The 26,481-nt window shown below is 39.0% G+C and overlaps 1 protein-coding gene across 1 annotated transcript in view; it reads right to left on the bottom strand.

Moving 5' to 3' along the window:
- LOC132418188 (elongator complex protein 1-like) overlaps window positions 1-26,481 on the bottom strand; it is an 83,397-nt gene that overhangs the window by 25,221 nt on the left and 31,695 nt on the right. Inside the window, 8 exon segments of the mRNA XM_069540344.1 lie at window positions 7,463-7,671; window positions 22,811-22,884; window positions 23,254-23,353; window positions 23,551-23,566; window positions 24,164-24,269; window positions 24,362-24,415; window positions 25,619-25,723; window positions 26,070-26,175. Coding sequence (XP_069396445.1) covers window positions 7,463-7,671; window positions 22,811-22,884; window positions 23,254-23,353; window positions 23,551-23,566; window positions 24,164-24,269; window positions 24,362-24,415; window positions 25,619-25,723; window positions 26,070-26,175 — 770 coding nt within the window.

The raw sequence follows: 26,481 nt of genomic DNA, 5'->3' as shown, positions 1-26,481 counted from the left end.
TCACTGGCCAGGGATTGGATTATTAATAGCGTTCAGGATTCTTATAGGAGGACCGAGTCCCTCAACTCTTATTCACCAGTCATGGTTCCACCTCAGGTATCTCTGGGCCATGGCTTCCCTTTGTGTTAGGGCTGATGTGGGGAACAATGCTCCGAGCCTTTGAAAGCCGTGAATCAGATGCTGAGCCCGAGCTCTGTTAGCAGGGGAAAGTCCTATGTGAAGGCATACACATGCGCCTGAAGTTCTGGAAATTAGTGCCCTTTATCTGCAGAGGATAAGGACTGAAAAAAATCAATTGAGCATGACATACGGAAAATCCTTCTTGAAATTTTCAAAGAAGGAAAAATAGAACATATTTTTATCCACTTTAAAGTGACTAACAGGGATGGATCACAGAGCTCTATTAATTTAATATGGAAAATCAGATTATTCTATGAATAAATGAATGTCTATGGCTTGCCCAGAGAGAAAAAAGTGAAACTTCAATCCTAGCCTCTCACTCTAGTCTTTCAAGATCAGTGCAGAGTCAAAAAGAGGAACAAAGGTATAGAATTAAAAGGTAAGCCTTTGTCTAGTCAACCCTGGGCTACTCAAAGTTTAACCTTAATCTCACCTTTCCATGAGGGCCCAGTTCACAATCTCTGAGGATGTGCTCAGTTGTTTGAGCCTGAGTTGCACTTCAGAGCACGTCTCTACTAGGAAACAGAGCTCTCAGAGAGGAGGCTCACAAGAAGGATTCATATTCCCTGTTCTGCCCACCCACCCAAATGAAAGAATGATGGAGCTGGGCCATGGGTCTTGGCCACTGGTGGTGGTGTGAGATATATTGGAACCACTGGTTGGTTTTGGAGACAGAACTCCTGGATCCTGATTTTGGACAAGCTATTTCACTTCCCCAAGTTTCAAGTTCCTCCTCAGAGGTAATACCTGGCCTCCATACCTCAGAGCATTGCTGTGAGGATCACATGAGTTCTGTGAACTAAGCACCGAACTATTTCCTTCCCTGAAACAGTCCTAGGCCAGGGCACTCAGTCCTTTCCCACCCAGATGATGAGGCTTTGCTGGAACTGGCAGCACAAGTATCTTCCAAGAATGAGGGATAGATTCTCAGTTAACATTGCTACTGGGATATCATTGCTTTTAGGTTCTCTCAGTGAACAGAAAAAGTTAAAAAAAATTAACCATGAGTTCATATTGGTATGTACAATTCAAATTTAACACCAGTTTTTTTGTTGTTTTTGTTTAAACCTGTTTATTGGAGTATAATTGCTTTACATTGTTGTGTTAGTTGCTGCTGTATAGCAAAGTGAATCAGCTATACGTTTACATATATCCCCATATCCCCTCCGTCTTGCGTTTCCCTCCCACCCTCCCTATCCCACCTCTCTAGGTGGACACAAAACACTGAACTGATCTCCCTGTGTTATGTGGCTGCTTCCCACTAGCTATCTATTTTACATTTGGTAGTGTATATATGTCCATGCCACTCTCTCACTTCGTCCCAGCTTACCTTTTGCCCTCCCCGTGTCCTCAAGTCCATTCTCTACATCTGCGTCTTTATTCCTGTCCTGCCCCTAGGTTCTTCAGAACCTTTTTTTTCTTTTTTTAGATTCCATTTATATGTGTTAGCATACAGTATTTGTTCTTCTCTTTCTGACTTACTTCACTCTGTATGCCAGACTTCTTTTCATGGCCGAGTAATATTCCATATAACACTGGGTTTTTACTTTATATCTCATTTATCTAGCAATGAAAATTTTGGATCTTAGTAACATTATTGCTCTTATCCATTCTATCCACACACACACACACACACACACACACACACACACACACACACATATATATATATGATGTAATCTTAAAATTATAATACAAATAGTATTCCTAATAATAAAACTACTGAGTGAAGTTTCAAGTTGTTTGCAATTCTTTTTTCCTTAGAATATACCCCACCAAGAAGATATATCAGAAGAGCATGTTCCAAAATCACTTGAAATAATTCTTTTCTCTGTGTCATTATAGAACCCATTTTATAAAGACTTAAGGTTGTTTGAATTCATTCTCAATTTTAGGATTAGCTTTATTTTCCCTGTATTGTTTTACAAAAACTGTAAAACATTTACATGGGTCAAAGTTGAAAATAAGTAAATTATACTCAGAGAAGTCTCACTCCCAACTCTTTCATTTGATTCATAACTAGCTTTTACTTATTCTCTCAAGATGTAGAAGGAATGTGAGGAGAAAGGAAGAATAGGAACTTTGTAGAAAGAGACTATGGTTTAAATCCATTTACTGTTTGAATTTGGGCATTTCCTACTTGTTGAGACTTGATTTCTTCAGGTGAAAATGAGAGTAATAATACCCATCTCCTAGAAATATCCTACAGATTAAATTAGATAACATATGTGAATTGCCCGGTCCATAATAAGTACTCAAAATATAACAGCTATTTAGTATATTCTATCTGAAGAGCTTAAAGTAACTTAGAAATCTTAGACCACCTTGTCACCCAATTTTGATACCCTTTTAAAAATCCTTTTACATAATGTAGAAATAATAATAATATATGATAATACTTTCGGACAGAACTCCGAAGATATAAACAAAAACCTATATCTGAAGAGATATAAAAGTAACTGTGTCATTTAGTAGAACCCAAAATACCAGATTTGTTTGGTTGGCAGTAGTGAGGTAGACTACCAAGAAAGATATGAAAAGGAAGGAAGCTCAAAAGAGACTATGTTATGGACTGAATGTTTGTGTTCCCCCAAAATTCCTGTGTTGAAACTCTAGCCCACAATGTGATAGTGTTAGGAGGTGGAACCTTTAGGAGGTGATTAGGATTAGATGAGGTTATAAGGGTGGCACCCTTGTGAATGGCATTAGGGCCCTCATAAGAGTCCCTAGAAAGATTGCTTTCTGTCTCTCTTTTCTGTCATGTGAAGACACAGCAAGAAGATGGCTATCTATGAACCAGGAAACAGGTTCTCACCAGACACCAAATCTGCTGGCACCTTGATCTTGGACTTCACAGCCTATGAAATAAATGTTTGTTGTTTAAGCCACCCGGGCTAAGGCATTTTTGTTATAGCAGCCCAAACAGACTAAGACAGTCTGTTTGAAATAAGTATATAGAAGCAGAAAAAAACATCTGCTATATAACTAAATGAAAGTGGGAAAAATTCCTTAGCAAATGAGATCTATTTACAATAGCCAGGACATGGAAGCAACCTAAGTGTCCATTGACAGATGAGTGGATAAGGAAGATGTGGCACATATATACAATGGAATATTACTCAGCCATAAAAAGAAATGAAACTGAGTTATTTGTAGTGAGGTGGATGGACGTACATACATACAGAGTGAAGTAAGTCAGAAAGAGAAAAACAAATACCGTATGCTAACACATATATATGGAATCTAAAAAAAATGGTTCTGATGAACCTAGGGGCAGGACAGGAATAAAGACACAGACGCAGAGAATGGACTTGAGGACACAGGGAGGGGGAAGAGTAAGCTGGGACGAAGTGAGAGAGTAGGATTGACATGTATACACTATCAAATGTAAAGCAGATAGCTAGTGGGAAGCAGCTGCATAGCACAGAGAGGTCAGCTTGGTGCTTTATGACCACCTAGAGGGGTGGGATAGGGAGGGTGGGAGGGAGATACAAGAGGGAGGAGATATGGGGATATATGTATACATATAGCTGATTCACTTTGTGATACAGCAGAAACCAACACACCATTGTAAAGCAATTATACTCTAATAAAGGTGATAAGAAAATTTAAAACAAAATAATTACCTTTGTGTAAAGTTTCAGAGGGGTTGAAAGTCAAATATGTAATGGAAAAATATGTACCATGCAAACGGTACACATAAGAAAACTGAGCCAGCAAATTCATACTGTAAAAAATTGACTTCATGACAAGGATTATAACCAGAGAAAAGAAGAGCACATAACAAAAAAATGGCCAGTTCATTTGGGAATATATAATAATTAAAACATTATAAATGTATATGCTCCTAATAACAAGGTTTCGAAAACATGAAGCAAAAACTGACAGTGAACTACAGTGACAGAACTACAGTGAAAACAGACAAATCCATAATCATAGCTGGAGATTTTAACACCTATCTCTCAGTAAGTGATAGAACAACCAGAGAAGATAGTAAGGGTATAAAAGACCTGATAGAATTATCAACCACCTTGAACCAGTTGACATTTAAAGAACACCACACAGTATATGTATAGCTGATTCACTTTGTTATAAAGCAGAAACTAACACACCATTGTATAAAGATGTTAAAAAAATAAAAAATAAAATAAAATTACTTGTACTTGGGGAAAAAAATAATAATGATAAAAATAAAGAACACCACACATAAGAATGGCAGAAACACATTCTTTCCAAGTGTACCTGGAAGCCTAACAGGCCAACCATATGCTTGAAAATAAAAAATGTTTCAATAAATTTAAAAGGATTGACATCTTACAGAGTCCATTCTCTGATCACAAAATTATTAAATTAGGAGTCAGTAACTCTAAGATATTTAGAAATTTAACTACTCAGTTCTAAAGAAACCATGGATAAAAGAAGAAATCACAAGGACGATTAGAAGATACATTGACTTATGCTCATAATGATATATCAAATTTTGTGGGATGTAGCTAAGGAGGTTCTTGGAGGGAAATTTATGGTTTTAAATATTCAGATTAGAAAAGAAAAAACGTTTACAATCAATCTAAGGTTCTACTTTAAGAATCTAGAAGAAGATGAGCAAATTAAACCCAAAGTAAATAGATGGTAGGTAATTATAAAGGTAAGAACAGATATAAATGAAACAGAAAACAGACAATAGCTTAAATTAACAAGGCAAAAATTTGGTTTTCTGAAAAAAATTAAAAATATTGATAAATCCCTAGCAAGACTGACTAAGAAAATTGCCAGTATCTACAATAAATGACCTTATGGATGTTACATGAATAATGACAGAATATTATGAACTAATTTATGACAATATATCCAATAACTTAAATGAAATAGAACAAATTCTTGAAAAACGAAACTTACCCAAACTGGCATAAGATGAAATAAAAAATAAGAGTAGTTCTATATCTTTTGAAGACATTGAGTTTGATATCATAATCTTTTCCTCAAATAGAACTCCAGAAACAAATAATTAGCTGGTGAATTCTATCAAACGTTTATTAAATAAACAATACCAACCCTACCAAACCTCCTCAAGAAAACAGATGAACAGACAACTCCCATCTTGTTTTTATGAGGTCAGGAGAATCCTGAAACCAAAACCTGACAGAGACGTACCCATCCCACCCCCCAAAACAAAATCAGTAACCAATAACCCTCATTAACATAGATGTAAGTTTTTTCACAAAATATCTGTAATCCAAATCCAACAATATATGAAAAGGACAATGCATTTTGACCAAATGAGGATTATCTCAGAAATGTAACTTTTAGCATTCAATTATCAATCAATGTAACACGTCATATCAACAGAATAAAGGAGAAAAGGAATCATCTCAATAGGTGCAGAAAGAACATCTTACAAAATTCAACATCCATATATATATGAACTCTCAGCAAACCAGAAGTAGAGGGAAAACCCCTCAACATGATAAAGGCATCTATAAAAATCCTAATGTTAACATCATACTCAATGATGACATAGTTGTTGCTTTCCCCCAACACTGGGAACACACAAGGATGTGCACGCTACTTTATTTCTAAAATAAAAAAAAGAACTGTAAATAAGTATTTAACTCTAGTTTGTTGGTTTGCTTTTCATTGTGGCACAGGTTAGCAGTTCCAAAACCATTTTTTGTATTGAAGACTTGAAGAAAAGAATAAATACATTGAGAATAATGGGAAGAAGGAGCAACAAATACAGAAAGTGAGAAGCATGCATTACATACAGCCTGTAGTTTTTGACTGGAAGTGCATGTATCAGTTTTAAAACATGGTTTTTAACACTGACAAAAATAAATATCCGTGTCTATGTTTTAACAGAGATAGAAATAGAGATATACAAGCACACATGTGTTTTCCACTAAAAGGAACTAAGACCCCTTGGAGAAATGAAAGATTGCAGGGCTGGGACAGGAAAAGTACAGGGGGAACCTGGAACATCTGATTCAATCAGCTAGGCAAGCAAGTGCTCAGGGAGTGACTGGGTCAGGCCAAATTACACAGGAGTTATGATGAAGGGGCTCAGGCTAGACAAACCTGGAACAATTTGAATGTGAAAATAACTTCAGATATTATAGTTACAGTCAGTGTTTATAACTAAACAATATATCATATCGCATTGAATAATAAAAGTACGTATGAGGCCATACTGACATAAATAAACCAGTGAACAGATAAATAAAAGGGGAGGAAAAGAAAGGCCTTTTTAACCATAATATGCAAAGAAAAGGGGTAGGTGAGAAAGAGAGAGAGAGAGAGGGAGAGAGAGAAAGAAAAAGGAAGGAAGGAAGGAAGGAGGGAATGAAGGAGGGAAAGAAGGAAGGAAGGAAAGGAGAAAGAAGGAAAGAAAATAGAATTAAGAAATCAATTGATAATAAATTAGTAGGTGAGGGGACAAGGGGAAGATGGCAGAAGAGTAAGACGTGGAGATCACCTTCCTCCCCACAGATACACCAGAAATACATCTACACGTGGAACAACTCCTACAGAACACCTACTGAACGCTGGCAGAACACCTCAGACCTCCCAAAAGGCAAGAAACTCCCCACGTACCAGGGTAGGACAAAAGAAAAAAGAATAAACAGAGACAAAAGGATAGGGACGGGACCTGCACCAGTGGGAGGGAGCTGTGAAGGAGGAAAGGTTTCCACACACTAGGAAGCCCTTCACGGGCGGAGACTGCAGGTGGCAGAGGGGGAAAGATTCGGAGCAGCGGAGGAGAGCACATCAACAGGGATGCGGAGGGCAAAGTGGAGAGATTCCCGCACAGAGGATCGGTGCCGACCGGCACTCACCAGCTGGAGAGGCTTGTCTGCTCCCCCGCCGGGGCGGGCGGGGCTGGGAGCTGAGGCTTGGGCTTCCGGTCAGAGCACAGGGAGAGGACTCGGGTTGGCGGCGTGAACACAGCCTGCAGGGGGTTAGTGCACCACGGTTAGCCGGGGTGGAGTCCAGGGAAAAGTCTGGACCTGCCGAAGAGGCAAGAGACTTTTTCTTCCCTCTTTGCTCCTGGTGCGCGAGGAGAGGGGATTAAGAGCACTGCTTAAAGGAGCTCTAGAGACGGGTGTGAGCTGCGGCTAAAAGCGCGGACCCCGGAGACAGGCATAAGATGCTAAGGCTGCTGCTGCCGCAACTAAGAAGCCTGTGTGCGAGCACAGGTCACTATCCACAGCCCCCTTCCAGGGACCCTGTTCAGCCTGCCACTGCCAGGGTCTCGGGATCCAGGGACAATTTCCCCGGGAGAACTCACAGAGTGCCTCAGGCTGGTGCAGCGTCACGCCGGCCTCTGCCGCTGCAGACTCGCCCAGCACTCCATAGCCCTCCCTCCCCCCTGCCTGAGTGAGCCAGAGTCCCCGAAGCAGCTGCTCCTTTAACCCCGTCCTATCTGAGCGAAGAACAGACGTCCTCTGGCGACCTACACGCAGAGGCGGAGCCAACTCCAAAGCTGAGACCTGGGAACTGAGAGACAAAGAGAAAGGGAAATCTCTCCCAGCAGTCTAAGATGCAGTGGATTAAAGCTCCACAATCAACTTGATGTACCCCTGCATCTGTGGAATACATGAATAGACAAGAAATCATCCCAAATTGAGGTGGTGGACTTTGAGAGCAAGATTTAATATTTTTCCCCTTTTCCTCTTTTTGTGAGTGTGTATGTGTATGCTTCTGTGCGAGATTTTGTCTGTATAGCTTTGCTTTCACCATTTGTCCTAGGGTTCTATCCATCCGTTTTTTCTGTTTGTTTTAGTGTTTTAAAATTTTTTTCTTAATAATTACTTCTCATTTTAACAACATTATTTTATCTTACATTATTTTATTTTACTTTACCTACTTTCTTTCTTTCTTTCCTTCCCTCCTTTAGACAACGAATCATCCGAAATTGAGGAGGTGGACTTTGAGAGCAAGATTTATGATATTTCCCCCTTTTCCTCTTTTTGTGAGTGTGTATGCATATGCTGCTGTGTGAGAATTTGTCTTTATAGCTTGGCTTCCACCATTTATCCTAGGGTTATATCCATACATTAAAAAAATTTTTTTTTCTTAATAATTATTTTTTATTTAAATAATTGTATTTTACCTTACTTTATTTTACTTTATCTTCTTTCTTTTTTTTTCCTTCCTTCCTTCCTTCCTTCCTTCCTTCCTTCCTTCCTTCCTCCCTCCCTCTCTCCTTTCTTTCTTTCTTTCTTTCTTCCTTTCTACTTCTACTAATTCTTTCTACTTTTTCTCCCTTTTATTCTGAGCTGTTTGGATGAAAGCCTCTTGACACTGCAGCCAGGAGTCACTGCTGTGCCTCTGAGGTGGGAGAGCCAACTTCAGGACACTAGTCCACAAGAGACCTCCCAGCTCCACATAATATCAAATGGCAAAAGTCTCCCAGAGATCTCAATCTCAACAGCAGCACCCAGCTTCACTCAACGACCAGCAAGCTAGAGTGATGGACACCCTATGACAGAAAACTAGCAAGACAGGAACACAAAACCAACCATTACCAGAGAGGCTGCCTAAAATCATAAAAAGTCCACAGACACACCAAAACACACCACCAGATGTGGACCTGCCCACCAGAAAGACAAGATCCAGCCTCACCCAACAGAACACAGGCACAGTACCCTCCACCAGGAAGCCTACACAACTCACTAAATGAACGTTAGCCACTGGGGACAGACACCAAAAACAACGGGAACAAGGAACCTGCATCCTGCAAAAAGGAGACCCCTAACACAGTAAGATAAGCAAAATGAGAGGACAGAAAAACACACAGCAGATGAAGGAGCAAGATAAAAAACCACGAGACCTAACAAATGAAGAGGAAATAGGCAGTCTAACTGAAAAAGAATTCAGAATAATGATAGTCAAGATTATCCAAAATCTTGGAAATAAAATAGACAAAATGCAAGAAACTTTTAACAAGGACCTAGAAGAACTAAAGATGAAACAAGCAATGATGAACAACACAATAAATGAAATGAAAAATACTCTAGATGGGATCAATAGCAGAATAACAGAGGGAGAAGAACAGATAAGTGATCCGGAAGATAAAATAGTTGAAATAACTACTGCAGAGCAGAATAAAGAAAAAAGAATGAAAAGAAATGAGGACAGTCTGAGAGACCTCTGGGACAACATTAAAAGCACCGCCATTCGAATTACAGGGGTCCCAGAAGTAGAAGACAAAAAGAAAGGGACTGAGAAAATATTTGAAGAGATTATAGTTGAAAACTTAAAGGAAATAGTTAATCAAGTCCAGGAAGCACAGAGAGTCCCATAAAGGAAAAATGCAAGGAGAAACACTCAAGACACATATTAATCAAACTGTCAAAAATTAAATACAAAGAAAACATATTAAAAGCAGCAAGGGAAACACAACAAATAATACACAAGGGAATCCCCATAAGGTTAACAGCTGATCTTTTAGCAGAAATTCTGCAAGCCAGAAGGGAGTGGCAGGACATATTTAACGTGATGAAGGAGAAAAACCTGCAACCAAGATTACTCTACCCAGCAAGGATCTCATTCAGATTTGATGGAGAAATTAAAACCTTTACAGACAAGCAAAAGCTGAGACAGTGCAGCACCACCAAACCAGCTTTACAACAAATGCTAAAGGAACTTCTCTAGGCAAGAAACACAAGACAAGGAAAAGACCTACAATAACGAGCCCAAAATAATTAAGAAAATGGGAATAGGAACATACATATTGATAATTACCATAAATATAAATGGACTAAATGCTACCAACAAAAGACACACATTGGCTAAATGGATAGAAAAACAAGGCCTATATATATGCTGTCTACAAGACACCCACTTCAGTCCTAGAGACACATACAGACTGAAAGTAAGGGGATGCAAAAAGATATTTCATGCAAATGGAAACCAAAAGAAAGCTGGAATAGCAATTCTCATATCAGACAAAATAGACTTTAAAATAAAGACTATTAGAAGAGACAAAGAAGGACTCTACATAATGATCAAGGGGTCGATCCAAGAAGAAGATATAACAATTGTAAATATTTATGCACCCAACATAGGAGCACCTCAATACATAAGGCAGATACTAATAGCCATAAAAGGGGAAATTGACAGTAACACATACATAGTAGGGGACTTTAACACCCTACTTTCACCAATGGACAGATCATCCAAAATAAGAATAAATAAGAAAACACAAGCTTTAAATGATACATTAAACAAGATGGACTTAATATGTATAGGACATTCCATCAAAAAACAACAGATTACAAATTTTTCTCAAGTGCTCATGGAACATTCTCCAGGATAGATCATATCTTGAGTCACAAATCAAACCTCGGTAAATTTAAGAAAACTGAAATTGTATCAAGTATCTTTTCCGAACACAACGCTATGAGACTAGATATCAATTACAGGAAAAGATCTGTAAAAAATACAAACACATGGAGGCTAAACAATACACTACTTAATAATGAAGTGATCACTGAAGAAATCAAAGAGGAAATCAAAAAATACCTAGAAACAAATGACAATGGAGACACGACGACCCAAAACCTATGGGACCCAGCAAAAGAAGTTCTAAGAGGGAAGTTTATAGCAATACAATCCTACCTTAAGAAACAACAAACATCTCGAAGAAACAACCTAACCTTGCACCACAAGCAATTACAGAAAGAAGAACAAAAAACCCCCAAAGTTAGCAGAAGGAAAGAAATCATAAAAATAAGATCAGAAATAAATGAAAAAGAAGTGAAGGAAACAACAGCAAAGATCAATAAAACTAGAGCTTGGTTCTTTAAGAAGATAAACAAACCTGATAAACCATTAGCCAGACTCATCAGGAAAAATAGGGAGAAGACTCAAATCAATAGAATTAGAAATGAAAAAGGAGAAGTAACAACTGACACTTCAGAAATACAAAAGATCATGAGAGATTACGACAAGCAACTCTATGCCAATGAAATGGAAAACCTGGAAGAAATGGACAAATTCCTAGAAATGCACAACCTGCCAAGACTGAATCAGGAAGAAATAGAAAATATGAACAGAGCAATCACAAGCACTGAAATTGAAACTGTGATTACAAATCTTCCGACAACCAAAAAGGCCAGGACCAGATGTCTTCACAGGCGAATTCTATCAAGCATTTAGAGAAGAGCTAACACCTATCCTTCTCAAATTCTTCCAAATATAGCAGAGGGAGGAACACTCCCAACTCATTCTTTGAGGCCACCATGACCTTCATACCAAAACCAGACAAGGATGCCCCAAAAAACAAAACAACAGGCCAATATTACTGATGAACACAGATGCAAAAATCCTCAACAAAATACTAGCAAACAGAATGCAACAGCACATTAAAAGGATCATACATCATGATCAAGTGGGGTTTATTCCAGGAATGCAAGGATTCTTCAATATACGCAAATCTATCAACATGATACACCATATTAACAATCTGAAGGAGAAAAACCATATGGTCATCTCAACAGATGCAGAGAAATCTTTTGACAAAATTCAACACGCATTTATGATAAAAACCCTGCAGAAAGTAGGCAAAGAGGGAACATTCCTCAACATAATAAAGGCCATATATGACAAACCCACAGCCAACATTGTCCTCAATGGTGAAAAACTGAAAGCATGTCCAATAAAATCAGGAACAAGACAAGGTTGCCCACTCTAACCACTATTATTCAACATAGTTTTGGAAGTTTTAGCCACAGCAATCAGAGAAGAAAAGGAAATAAAAGGAATCCAAATCAGAAAAAAAGAAGTAATGCTGTAACTGTTTGCAGATGACATAATACTGTACAGAGAGAATCCTAAAGTTGCTACCAGAAAACTACTAGATCTAATCAATGAACTTGGTAAAGTAGTAGGTTAAAAAATTAATGCACACAAATCTCTGGCATTCCTATACAGAAATGACAAAAAATCTGAAAGTGAAATCAAGAAAACACTCACATTTACCATTGCAAAAAAAAGAACAAATTATCTAGGAATAAACCTACCTAAGGAGACAAAAGACCTGTATGCAGAAAATTATAAGACACTGATGAAAGAAATTAAAGATGATACAAATAGATGGAGAGATATACCATGTTCTTGGATTGGAAGAATCAACATTGTGAAAATGATTGTGCTACCCAAAGCAATCTAAAGATTCAATGCAATCCCTAACAAAATACCACTGGCATTTTTCACAGAACTAGAACGAACAATTTCACAATTTGTATGGAAACACAAAAGACCCCGAATAGTCAAAGCAATGTTGAGAATGAAAAACGGAGTTGGAGGAATCAGGCTCCCTGACTTCAGACTATAATACAAAGCTACAGTAATCAAGACAGTATGGTACTGGCACAAAAACAGAAAGATAGATCAATGGAACAGGATAGAAAGCCCAGAAATAAACCCACGCACATATGGTCACCTTATCTTTGAAAAAGGAAGCAGGAATGTACAATGCAGAAAGAACAGCCTCTTCAATAATTGTTGCTGGGAAACTGGAAATGTACATGTAAAAGTGTGAGATTAGATCATTCCCTAACACCATACAAAAAAAAATCTCAAAACGGATTAAAGACCTAAATATAAGGCCAGAAACTACCAAACTGTTAGAGGAAAACACAGGCAGAACACTCTATCACATAAATCACAGCAAATCCTTTTTGACCCATCACCTAGAGAAATGGAAATAAAAACGAAAATAAACAAATGGGACCTAATGAAACTTCAAAGCTTTTGCACAGCAAAGGAAACCATACACAAGACCAAAAGACAACCCTCAGAATGGGAGAAAATACTTGCAAATGAAGCAACTGACCAAGGATTAATCTCCAAAATTTATAAGCAGCTCATTCAGCTCAATAACAAAAAAACAAACAACCCAATCTAAAAATGGGCAGAAGACCTACATAGACATTTCTCCAAAGAAGATATACAGACTGCCAACAAACACATGAAAGAATGCTCAACATCATTAATCATTAGAGAAATGCAAATCAAAACTACAATGAGATATCATCTCACACCAGTCAGAATGGCCATCATCAAAAAACCTAGAAACAGTAAATGCTGGAGAGGGTGTGGAGAAAAGGGAACACTCTTGCACTGCTGGTGGGAATGTGAATTGGTACAGCCACTATGGAGAACAGAATGTAGGTTCCTTAAAAAACAACAAATAGAATTGCCATATGACCCAGCAATCCCACTACTCAGGGCATATACCTATTTGTCCATCATCGGATGAATGGATAAAGAAGATGTGGCACATATATACAGTGGAATATTACTCAGCCATAAAAAGAAATGAAATTGAGCTAGCTGGATAGACCTAGAGTCTGTCATACAAAGTGAAGTAAGTCAGAAAGAGAAAGAAAAATACCGTATGCTCACACATATATATGGAATTTAAGAAAAAATAATGTCATGAAGAACATAGGGGTAAGACAGGAATAAAGACACAGACCTACTAGAGAACGGACTTGAGGATATGGGGAGGGGGAAAGGTAAACTGTGACAAAGCGTGGACATATATACACTATCAAACATAAGGTAGATAGCTAGTGGGAAGCAGCCACAAAGCACAGGGAGATCAGCTCAGTGCTTTGTGACCACCTGGAGGGGGTGGGATAGTGAGGGTGGGAGGGACGGAGATGCAAGAGGGAAGAGATATGGGAACATATGTATGTGTATAACTCGTTCCCTTTGTTATAAAGCAGAAACTAACACACCATTGTAAAGCAATTATACTCCAATAAAGATATTAAAATATCTACAAACAATAAATGCTGGAGAGGGTGTGGAGAAAAGGGTACACTCTTGCAGTTTTGGAGGGAATGTAAACTGATACAGCCACTATAGAGAACAGTATGGAGGTTCCTTAAAAATCTACAAATAGAACTAACATACGACCCAGCAATCCCTCTACTGGTCATTTCCCTTGTGCAAACCATAATTCAAAAAGAGTCATGTACCAAAATGTTCATTGGAGCTCTATTTACAATAGCCAGGACATGGAAACAACCTATGCGTCCATCAACAGATGAATGGATAAAGAAGATATACATATATATATATATATATATATATATATATATATATATATATATATATATATATACATGTATACAATGGAATATTACTCAGCCATAAAAAGAAACGAAATTGAATTATTTGTAGTGAGGTGGATGGACCTAGAGTCTGTTATACAGAGTGAAGTAGGTCAGAAAGAGAAAAACAAATATGGTATGCTAACACATATATATGGAATCTAAAAAAAAAAAAAAAGGTCATGAAGAACCTAAGAGCAAGACGGGAATAAAGACACAGCCGTACTAGAGAATGGACTTGAGGATACGAGGAGGGTGAAGGGTAAGCTGGGATAAAGAGAGAGAGTGGCATAGACATATATACACTACCAAACGTAAAACAGTTAGTGGGAAGCAGCCGCATAGCACAGGGAGATCAGCTCGGTGCTTTGTGACCACGTAGGGTGGTGTGGGTAGTGATGGTGGGATGGAGGGAGATGCAAGAGGGAAGAGATATGGGGACATATGTATAACTGATTCACTTTGTTGTAAAGCAGAAACTAACACACCATTGTAAAGCAATTATACTCCAATAAAGATGTTTAAAAAAAACATAAAAACTAAGCTCCCCGCACTCAGCACATTTTAATAATAATATATACCAGTTAAAATTAAGACTATAGCCCAACTACTACTGGATTTCTACTTTGAAATCAAAGAATGAAAAAAATCAGGTACCAGATTCATTTACCTTCCTAAAAGGTGTGATTTAGTCATCATGGCTGGCTGCAGGCTATATCCCCACACACGCACACAAGAAAATCATTATGGAACTTAGAGCTACATTTTTTTTTATGTTCCCATATCTCTTCCCTCTTGCATCTCCCTCCCTCCCACCCTCCCTATCCCACCACTCCAGGCAGTCACAAAGCACTGAGCTGATTTCCCTGTGCTATGCAGCTGCTTCCCACTAGCTATCTACCTTACGTCTGGTAGTGTATATATGTCCATGCCTCTCTCTCGCCCTGTCACAGCTCACCATTCCCCCTCCCCATATCCTCAAGTCTGTTCTCTAGTAGGTCTGTGTCTTTATTCCTGTCTTACCCCTAGGTTCTTCATGACATTTTTCTTTCTTAAATTCCATATATATGTGTTAGCATACGGTATTTGTCTTTCTATTTATGACTTACTTCACTCTGTATGACAGACTCTACGTCTATCCACCTCATTAAAAATAGCTCAATTTCATTTCTTTTTATGGCTGAGGATATATGTGCCACATATATATGTGCCACATCTTCTTTATCCATTCGTCCGATGATGGGCACTTTGGTTGTTTCCATCTCCGGGCTATTGTAAATAGAGCTGCAATGAACATTTTGGGACATGAGTATTTTTGAAATATGGTTTTCTCAGGGTATATGCCCAGTAGTGGGATTGCTGGGTCATATGGTAGTTCTATTTGTCATTTTTTAAGTAACCTCCATACTCTTCTCCATAGTGGCTGTAGCAATTCACATTCCCAGCAGCAGTGCAAGAGTGTTCCCTTTTCTCCACACAACCTCCAGCATTTCTTGTTTCTAGACTTTTTGATGATGGCCATTCTGACTGGTGTGAGATGATATCCCATTGTAGATTTTATTTGCATTTCTCTAATGATTAATGACGTTGAGCATTCTTTCATGTGTTCGTTGGCAGTCTGTATATCTTCTTTGGAGAAATGTCTATTTAGGTCTCCTGTCCATTTTTGGATAGGGTTGTTTGTTTTTTTCTTATTGAGCTGCATAAGCTGCTTGTAAATTTTGGAAATTAATCCTTTGTCAGTTGCTTCATTTGCAAATATTTTCTCCCATTCTGAGGGTTGTCTTTTGGTCTTGTTTATGGTTTCTTTTGCTGTGCAAAAGCTTTGAAGTTTCATTAGGTCCCATTTGTTTATTTTTGTTTTTATTTCCGTTACTCTAGGAGGTGGGTCAAAAAGGATTTGCTGTGATTTATGTCATAGAGTGTTCTGCCTATGTTTTCCTCTAAGAGTTTGATAGGTTCTGGCCTTAAATTTACGTCTTTAATCCATTTTGAGCTTATTTTTGTGTATGGTGTTAGGGGGTGATGTAATCTCGAACTTCCACATGTACCTGTCCAGTTTTCCCAGCACCATTTATTGAAGAGGCTGTCCTTTCTCCACTGTACATTCCTGCCTCCTTTATCAAAGATAAGGTGACCATATTTGCGTGGGTTTATCTCTGGGCTTTCTATCCTGTTCCATTGATCTATCTTTCTGTTTTTGTGCTAGTACCATACTGTCTTGATTACTGTAGCTTTGTAGTATAGTCTGAAGTCAGGGAGCCTGATTCCTCCAGCTCCGTTTATCGTTCTCAACATTGCTTTGGCTATTCGGGGTCTTTTGTGTTTCCATACAAATTGTGAAACTGTTTGTTCTAGTTCTGTGAAAAATGCCAGTGGTATTTTGATAGGGATTGCATTGAATCTGTAGATTGCTTTGGGTAGTAGAGTCATTTTCACAATGTTGATTCTTCCAATCCAAGAACATGGTATATCTCTCCATCTATTTGTATCATCTTTAATTTCTATCATCAGTGTCTTATAATTTTCTGCATACAGGTCATTTGTCTCTTAGGTAGGTTTATTCCTAGATATTTTTTTCTTTTTGTTGCAATGATAAATGAGAGTGTTTTCTTGATTCCACTTTCAGATTCTTCATCATTTCTGTATAGGAATGCCAGAGATTTCTGTGCATTAGTTTTGTATCCTGCTACTTTACCAAATTCATTGATTAGCTCTAGTAGTTTTCTGGTAGCATCTTTAGGATTCTCTATGTATAGTATCATGTCACCTGCAAACAGTGACAGTTTTACTTCTCCTTTTCCGATTTGATTTCCTTTTATTTCCTTTTCTTCTCTGATTGCTGTGGCTAAAACTTCCAAAACTATGTTGAATAATAGTGGTTAGAGTGGGCAACCTTGTCTTGTTCCTGGTCTTAGTGGAAATGGTTTCAGTTTTTCCCCATTGAGGATGATGTTGGCTGTGGGTTTGTCATATATGGGCTTTATTATGTTGAGGAAAGTTCCCTCTATGCCTACTTTCTGGAGGGTTTTTATCAAGAATGGGTGTTGAATGTTGTCGAAAGCTTTCTCTGCATCTATTGAGATGATCATACGGTTTTCCTCCTTCAATTTGTTAATATGGTGTATCACGTTGATTGATTTGCATATACTGAAGAATCCTTGCATTCCTGGAATAAACCCCACTTGATCATGGTGTATGATCCATTTAATGTGTTGTTGGATTCTGTTTGCTAGTATTTTGTTGAGAATTTTTGCATCTATGTTCATCAGTGATATTGTTCTGTAGCTTTCTTTCTTTGTGACATCCTTGTCTGGTTTTGGTATCAGGGTTATGTTGGCCTCGTAGAATGAGTTTGAGAGTGTTCCTCCCTCTGCTATATTTGGAAGAGTTTGAGAAGGATAGGTGTTACCTCTCCTCTAAATGTTTGATAGAATTCACCTGTGAAGACATCTGGTCCTGGGCTTTTGTTTGTTGGAAGATTTTTAATCACAATTTCAATTTCAGTGCTTTTGATTGGTCTGTTCATATTTTCTATTTCTTCCTGATTCAGTCTTGGCAGGTTGTGCATTTCTAGGAATTTGTCCATTTCTTCCAGGTTGTCCATTTTATTGGCATAGATTTGCTTGTAGTAATCTCTCATGATTCTTTGTATTTCTGCAGTGTCTGTTGTTACTTCTCCTTTTTCATTTCTAATTCTATTGATTTGAGTCTTCTACCTTTTTCTCTTGTTGAGTCTGGCTAATGGTTTATCAAGTTTGTTTATCTTCTCAGAGAACCAGCTTTTAGTTTTATTGATCTTTGCTATCGTTTGCTTCATTTCTTTTTCATTTATTTCTGATCTGATTTTTATGATTTCTTTCCTGCTGCTAACTTGGGGTTTTCTTGTTCTTCTTTCTCTAATTGCTTTAGGTGCAATGTTAGGCTGTTTATTCGAGATGTTTCCTGTTTCTTAAGGTAGGATTGTATTGCTATAAACTTCCCTCTTAGAACTGCTTTGGCTGCATCACATAGATTTTGGGTCGTCATGTCTCCATTGTCATGTGCTTCTATGTATTTTTTGATTTCCTCTTTGATTTCTTCAGTGATCACTTCATTATTAAGTAGTGTATTGTTTAGCCTCCATGTGCATGTATTTTTTTTTTACAGATCTTTTCCTGTAATTGATATCTAGTCTCATAGTGTTGTTGTCGGAATAGATACTTGATATAATTTCAATTTTCTTAAATTTACCAAGGCTTGATTTGTGACCCAAGATATGATCTATCCTGGAGAATGTTCCATGAGCACTTGAGAAAAATGTGTATCTGTTGTTTTTGGATGGAATGTCCTATAAATATCAATTAAGTCCATCTTGTTTAATGTATCATTTAAAGTTTGTGTTTCCTTATTTATTTTCATTTTGGATGGTCTGTCCATGGGTGAAAATGGGGTGTTAAAGTCCCCTACTATGAATGTGTTACTGTCAATTTACCCTTTTATGGCTGTTTGTATCTGCCTTATGTATGGAGGTGCTCCTATGTTTGGTGCATAAATATTTACAATTGTTATATCTTCTTCTTGGATCGATCCCTTGATCATTATGTAGTGTCCTTCTTTGTCTCTTCTAATAGTCTCTATTTTTAAGTCTATTTTGTCTGATATGAGATTTGCTACTACTTTTGGTTTGCATTTGCATGAAATATCTTTTTCCATCCCCTTAATTTCAGTCTGCATGTGTCTCTAGGTCTGAAGTGGGTCTCTTGTAGACAGCAAATACATGGTCTTGTTTTTGTATCCATCCAGCCAATCTGTGTCTTTTGGTGGGGGCATTTAGTCCATTTACATTTAAGGTAATTATCGATATGTATGTTCCTATTCCTATTGTCTTAATTGTTTTGGGTTCGTTATTGTAGGTATTTTCCTTGTCTTGTGTTTCTTGCCTAGAGTAGTTCCTTTAGCAGTTGTTGCAGAGCTGATTTTGTGGTGCTGAACTCTCTCAGCATTTGCTTGTCTGTAAAGATTTTAATTTCTCTATCAAATCTGAATGAGATCCTTGCTGGCTAGAGTATTCTTGGTTGCAGGTTTTTCTCCTTCATCGCGTTAAATATGTCCTGCCAGTCCCTTCTGGCTTGCAGAGTTTCTGCTGAAAGATCAGCTGTTAACCTTACGGCGATTTCCTTGTGTGTTATTCGTTGTTTTTCCCTTGCTGCTTTTAATATGTTTTATTTGTATTTAATTTTTGACAGTTTGATTAGTATGTGTCTTGGCGTATTTTTCCTTGGATTTATCCTGTATGGGACTCTCTGTGCTTCCTGGACTTGATTAACTATTTCCTTTCCCATATTAGGGAAGTTTTCAACTATAATCTCTTAAAATATTTTCTCAGTACCTTTCTTTTCCTCTTCTTCTTCTTGAACCCCTATAATTCGAATGTTGGTGCGTTTAATGTTGTCCCAGAGGTCTCTGAGACTGTCCTCCATTCTTTTCATTCTTTTTTTTTTTCTGCTGTGCAGTAGTTATTTCCACTATTTTATATTCCAGGTCACTTATCCATTCTTCTGTCTCAGTTATTCTGCTATTGATCCCATCTAGAGTACTTTTAATTTCATTTATTGTGTTGCTCATTGTTGTTTGCTTCATCTTTAGTTCTTCTACGTCCTTGTTAAATGTTTCTTGCATTGTCTATTCTATTCCAAGGTTTTGTGTCATCTTTACTATGATTATTCTGAATTCTTTTTCAGGTAGACTGCCTATTTCCTCTTCATTTGTTAGGTCTGATGGGCTTTTATCTTGCTCCTTCATCTGCTGTGTGTTTTTCTGCCTTCTCATTTTTCTTATCTTACTGTGTTTGGGGTCTCCTTTTTGCAGGCTGCAGGTTCGTAGTTCCCTTTGCTTTTGGTGTCTGTCTCCAGTGGGTAAGGTTGGTTCAGTGGGCTGTGTAGGCTTCCTGATGGAGGGGATTAGTGACTGTGTGCTGGCGGATGAGGCTGGATCTTGTCTTTCTGGCGGGCAGTTCCACGTCTGGTGGTGTGTTTTAGGGTGTCTGTGGAATTATGATGATTTTAGGCAGCCTCTCTGGTAATGGGTGGGGTTGTGTTCCTGTCTTGCTAGTTGTTTGGCGTAGGATGTCCAGCACTGTAGCTTGCTGGTCATTGAGTGAAGCTGGGTGCTGGTGTTTAGATGTAGATCTCTGGGAGATTTTTGCCATTTGATATTATGTGGAGCTGGGAGGTCTCTTGTGGACCAGTGTCCTGAAGTTGGCTCCCCCACCTCAGAGGCACAGCACTGACTCCTGGTTTCAGCACCAAGATCCTTTCATCCACACAGCTTGTAATAAAAGGCAGAAAATGTAGAAAGAAAGCATTAGTAGAAGAAGAAAGAAAGAAAGAAAGGAGAGAGGGAGGGAGGGAGGAAGGAAGGGAAAAAAGAAAGAAAGAAGATAAAGTAAAATAAAATAAAGAAAGATAAAATATAATAAAGTTATTAAAATAAAAAAATAATGACTAAGAGAAAAAAAAATGGACGGATAGAACCCTAGGACAAATGGTGGAAGCAAAGCTATACAGACAAAATCTCACACAGAAGCATACAAATACACACTCACAAAAAGAGGAAAAGGGAAAAAATCATAAATCTTGCTCTCAAAGTCCACCTCGTCAATGTGGGATGATTCTAGGAGGGAAGGAAGGAAAGAAAGAACGAAGATAAAGTAAAATAAAATAAAGTTAATAAAATAAAAAGTAATTATTAAGAAAAAAATTCAAAAAAAAAAAAACCGGATGGAAAGAACCCTCGGACAAATGGTGGAAGCAAAGCTATGCAGACAAAATCTCACACAGAAGCATACACATACACACTCACAAAAAAGAGGAAAAGGGGAAAAAATCATAAATCTTGCTCTCAACGTCCACCTCCTCAATTTGGGATGATTCATTTTCTATTCATGTATTCCACAGATGCAGGGTACATCAAGTTGATTGTGGAGCTTTAATCCGCTACTTGTGAGGCTGCTGGGAGAGATTTCCCTTTCTCTTCTTTGTTCTCACAGCTCACAGAGGCTCAGCTTTGGATTTGGCCCCGCCTCTGCTTGTTGGTCACCGGAGGGCATCTGTTCTTCACTCAGACAGGATGGGGTTAAAGGAGCTGCTGATTCGGGGGCTCTGGCTCACTCAGGCCTGGGGGAGGGAGGGGTACAGATGCAGGGTGAGCCTGCGGCGGCAGAGGCTGACGTGACATTGCACCAGCCTGAGGCACTCTGTGAGTTTCCCGGGGGAGTTGTCCCTGGATCCCGGGACCCTGGCAGTGGCCGGCTGCACAGGCTCCCCGGAAGAAGGGTGTGGATAGTGACCTGTGCTCGCACACAGGCTTCTTAGTTGCGGCAGCAGCAGCCTTAGCGTCTCATGCCTGTCTCTGGTGTCCACGCTTTTGGCTTCAGCTCGCGCCCGTCTCTGGAGCTCCTTTAAGCAGCGTTCTTAATCCCCTCTCCTCGCGCACCAGGAAACAAAGAGGGAAGAAACAGTCTCTTGCCTCTTTGGCAGGTCCAGACTTTTCCCCGGACGCCCTCCCAAACAGCCGTGGTGCACTAACCCCCTGCAGGCTGTGTTCATGCCACCAACCCCAGTCCTCTCCCTGTGCTCCGACCGAAGCCCGAGCCTCAGCTCCCAGCCCCGCCCGCCCCGGCGGGGGAGCTGACAAGCCTCTCAGGCTGGTGAGTGCCTGTGGGCACCGATCCTCTGTGCGGGAATCTCTCCGCTTTGCCCCCCCCCCCCCTTGCTGTGCTCTCCTCCACGGCTCTGAAGCTTCCCCCCGCCGCCACCCACAGTCTCTGCCCGCGAAGGGGCTTCCTAGTGTGTGGAAACCTTTCCTCCTTCACAGCTCCCTACCGCTGGTGCAGGTCCCATCCCTATCCTTTTGTCTCTGTTTATTCTTTTTTCTTTTGCCCTACCCAGGTACGTGGGGGGTTTCTTGCCTTTTGGGAGGTCTGAGGTGTTCTGCCAGCGTTCAGTAGGTGTTCTGTAGGAGTTGTTCCATGTGTAGATGTCTAGTTTCTTTTTTAACAAAATATTAGTAAACATCTTTCCAGTATAAAGTTTCCCCCAAATTCAGAGATTCAAACAATGGATCATTTCCTTCACAACAGTGGCTCAGGCATTTTTGAGTCACAGGCCTTTTTATAAGTCTGCTGAAAGCCTTGTGTCTTCTGCCCGGACAAATACACAGAGACACAGGATGGTGTAAAATTTCCCTGGGTTCACAGGCCATCTAAAGCCCATATGGTTCCCCTTAGCCTAGGAAGCCCTGTTTCATACAATGAGCCTCATGATTCCTTCTGCTAGGAATGTCTATTACACCATACGATATAAGAAGCAAAGTGTGACAAAAAGTGAACCTCTGAGAATCTGATTGAAGACATATGTAATAAAAGATTTAAAGACTTTTAAGTTTTAAAAATCTTAATGGAATACTTGCTGTCTTCACACATAAGTCATAACAATAAGCTAACTAATCATATACATGGTACTTACTTGCCCAACCACTTCTGAATTTGAGCTAAAATCAGGGCTCGATGATGAATAACTTCTAAGTTTCCCCTTGGCATCTTAAAATAAATAAATCAAATCAATAACATTTTTAATTAAATAGAAAAAAATTAAATACCCAGGATATACAACTTTACCTAACTCTTCTTAGAGAACTAATACAACACTGTCAAATGAGCATACTTTTGGCAAAATTTAGTTGTGTTCAAAATTTATTTTGACTTTTAAGAGAAGTTTCCCTCTTAGCCTTACTGGGCAGAGCCTGTATTAACATTCCTTTGTATAAAGCTAACAGAGAACTTAGCAAGGAAAGGCTTATAATAAATTAATACAAATGGTAAGAGAGCCTAAAATATAATCCACAAGAATTCTGTTTGGTATTTACTGCCAAATGACTATCAGAAATATAGCCTGAAAAATCAGCTTACCTGTAATATAAGCTTTGTGTCCTGGGGCACAACAGTGACAATGCATGAACCCCTCTCCACCTTCCGCAGAGATTCCCCATTAGACACAGGACAAGCCACTCTCCATTAACTGCAGCTGAAACTGCACATTATCCAAAGTAGAAGGAAGCAATTAACAACTAAGCCACACTGCTCTCTCACTCAGCCTCAAGACCATTAGCCCCTCTGATAAACAACCTTATCCCAGAATCTTGTGCTCTCTCACAGAGCCCTCATGCACATGCCCATACACAACTTCTCCACTGATATGGAAAACACAGGGAGGATTGGGTAGCTTCTCTCTGTCTTCTTGTACGGATAAAGCTATGATCGTATCAGTGAAAGATTCCCTGTTTCCAAGTTATCAATAGAAGCAAAGCAAATAAGTGGGCTATTTTTATTTTCATAAGAAAATTGTGTGCATGCACACACATACACACTTGGTGGGGTGGGCATGGAACACAGAAAAAAGTGCGGCCGATTTCCTACAAACCATGAGATGGAGTCCTTCAGATATACAATAGAGGGTTGCCACAGTGAGAAAAGAAAGATTACAAAGAAGATTGAGCATATTGCCAGTTTGGTGCCTACATGGTAATTCAAAGTAAAATATTAGTTATATTAAAAAATTTCCTGAAAATTTTTGTTTACCTTAGGATGTGCTGCTTAAGGAAGGACCTCCTTCTCTGTGCTAACTGGTGTGGAGTGATTCAACTGAGATATTATGTTGAGATTAGGGGCTAAGTAAATGAACTTGAAAAGTTTTCTCCAGTCTAGGACTCCATGATAAACAGCAACAAATTGTATGCAACAATCTTAAGTCATCAAGACTTCAAAGGACAAATGATATTACAGCAGGGACTATTTTCTATTTCATACACTGAAAACTTACTTTTCAATGAAGCATCTCTCAGGCAAAAACAGTGTTAAGTATGGGAATGAGTCGTTAACAATAAAAACTCACCATATACTGCAAATGATGTGATATTTGAAGCAACCTACAAAAGGTCGGGGAGGCAAAGGGGAGAGTTAGCTATATTACCTGGAGCCAAGACTGAGAAAGATCCAGTGTCAGAACAAGCCTTGATACCTCAGTGTCACTGATGAAAAAGCGACATCTGTCAGTCAGGCCAAGGACACATTCCTTCAAAAGAAATAAAATATGAAATTACAAACAATTCTAACCAAACTAGTTAAACCAAACTCTTCTATTACATGGCTCCATTGCCCTATGATTTCACATCTAGGTCCTTGCAATGGGGACTTAAGATGCCTAAGATGTGGTTGGTCTAGTGCAAAGTGGACTATGGCGCATCCAGTGCATCAGCAAGCCCTGCCATTTCTATCTCCTACGCATGTCTCAAACATATCACCTTTCGGCCCTCACTGCCTCCACTCACAGCCACTTCAACTCTCGTCCCTTTCAACCTACTCTCTACTGGGCAGCCAGAATAACCTTTCAAACCATGAAGCACATCACACTACTCCCTGATTAAAATCATCAGTTTCCCAATCTATGTTAAATGAGCAAAGCCACACTCCTTCCCATGGCCTATCACTAAGGTCTAGCCATGGCTTCCATTAGGTTCCTGGAATAAGCTGAGCTCTTTCTAAGCTCACAGTAGGTACAGTTCCTCCTCCCTGGAACACTCTCCCTTTCTCAGAGATAGAGCTTTCTTTTTCTTCACACTCAGCACATACACCACCACCTCCTAGAGGCTTTCCCAGACCACCAAAAGTTGGTCTCCCCATCCTCACAGCTACCATCCTCTAACTAGCCTCAAACACTTCTCTATTCTCTACCATTACACCCTGCTCATTTACTTCATTCTCCTATCAGAAGGGACAGCCATACCCATATTGATAGATTAAAAATTCCAGAAGGGCAGGAATTAGTCAGCTGTTTGGTTTTGTAACCACTGTGTCCTACCACCTGCCACAATTATAGGCATTCTAATATTTGATGAATGATAACCTACTGAATACTAGTTTCAAGATTACATTTCTGTTGTCCCCAAAAGTTACTTATAAAACTAACTTTGAATGTTGTGTACAACTGGAGATAAATGTCTGCCAGTTGCATTTTTCTATTTTTGAATTTATACTTCCAAGGAAAGGAATCAACTAACTACTACATGCCAGGCAATCTCTTAATCCCATTTCAGAGATTGAGAGGCTGAGACTCAGGAAACTTCTCATTGTTGACAGTGAGTAACTTCTCATTGTTGCCTTGAGATTTAGTGGACACTCAGGTCCACCTCCAAAGCACACACTCTTTCTACTTAATGCTATCACTTTCTGGGTCACTGCTCTAAGTGGTAAGTTTTTCTGCCTTGTGTTTACTTACCTCTCCTCCAATCATGGCCAATTCGGTCTGTGCGCACAGATAAGGAAATCGAACAAGAAATTCACCAGGGTTCTTCCATGGTTCAACAGCCAGAGAGGGTGATTCTGCAGGATTGGCAGATGAGGTTTACCAAGAGCTGATCTTCTCTTTGTAAAAAACAAAAAAAACCCCAAAAACTGTTACACTAATACTTGCTAAAATGCTTAACATGCAATTTAAATCATTTTCCAAATGTGTTTCAGAAACTCATTAAAGTACTCCAGTTCATTACAAGAGAAAATACAGGGAGAACACACCTGCTAATTCCACTCTATAGATTAGGGATAGTTTTTCAGGGTAGTTAAAAGACCTAATAACCACCGCAGCACTGATAAGATACAAGTATATGTGCTCAAGAATTAAATATCTACGTAAGCCATAAACATGCTTTCCTAACATTTTGATACTCATCCCAAAGGTACTTAATTATCTGACCACCAGCCACCTGCAGTGCTACTGACTTGGTCTTGGAGTTGCAGCACAGACGGATTATGACCCCATCCACTGTCACAGATGAACTGACAAGAGTAAAAAAAAAAAAAAAGGGAAATGAGGAAGGCTTGAACAGACCATTTTTCTCAAAAGTACTGACATTTCATTGATTTTGCAAAACAGAAAAAGATATAATTTTCCTTTGGTGCTGCACTGCCTATTTCAATATAACATAAATATAATAAATGCACACCCATAAGTATATACACACTAATAGATAAACTATTGCACGTGCAAGCCCAAGTAAAGCAATTACCTGTCACATGACATTATTTTCCACAATGTCAATAAACTAGGTGTCTACATTGTGAGGTCATCACTCCTATTCTGGC

The sequence above is a fragment of the Delphinus delphis genome, chromosome X (assembly GCF_949987515.2).
Source record: "Delphinus delphis chromosome X, mDelDel1.2, whole genome shotgun sequence".
NCBI classification, from domain to species: Eukaryota; Metazoa; Chordata; class Mammalia; order Artiodactyla; family Delphinidae; genus Delphinus; species Delphinus delphis.
Note: the sequence above shows the minus strand (reverse complement) of the source record. Positions and strands in the feature narration are given on the sequence as shown.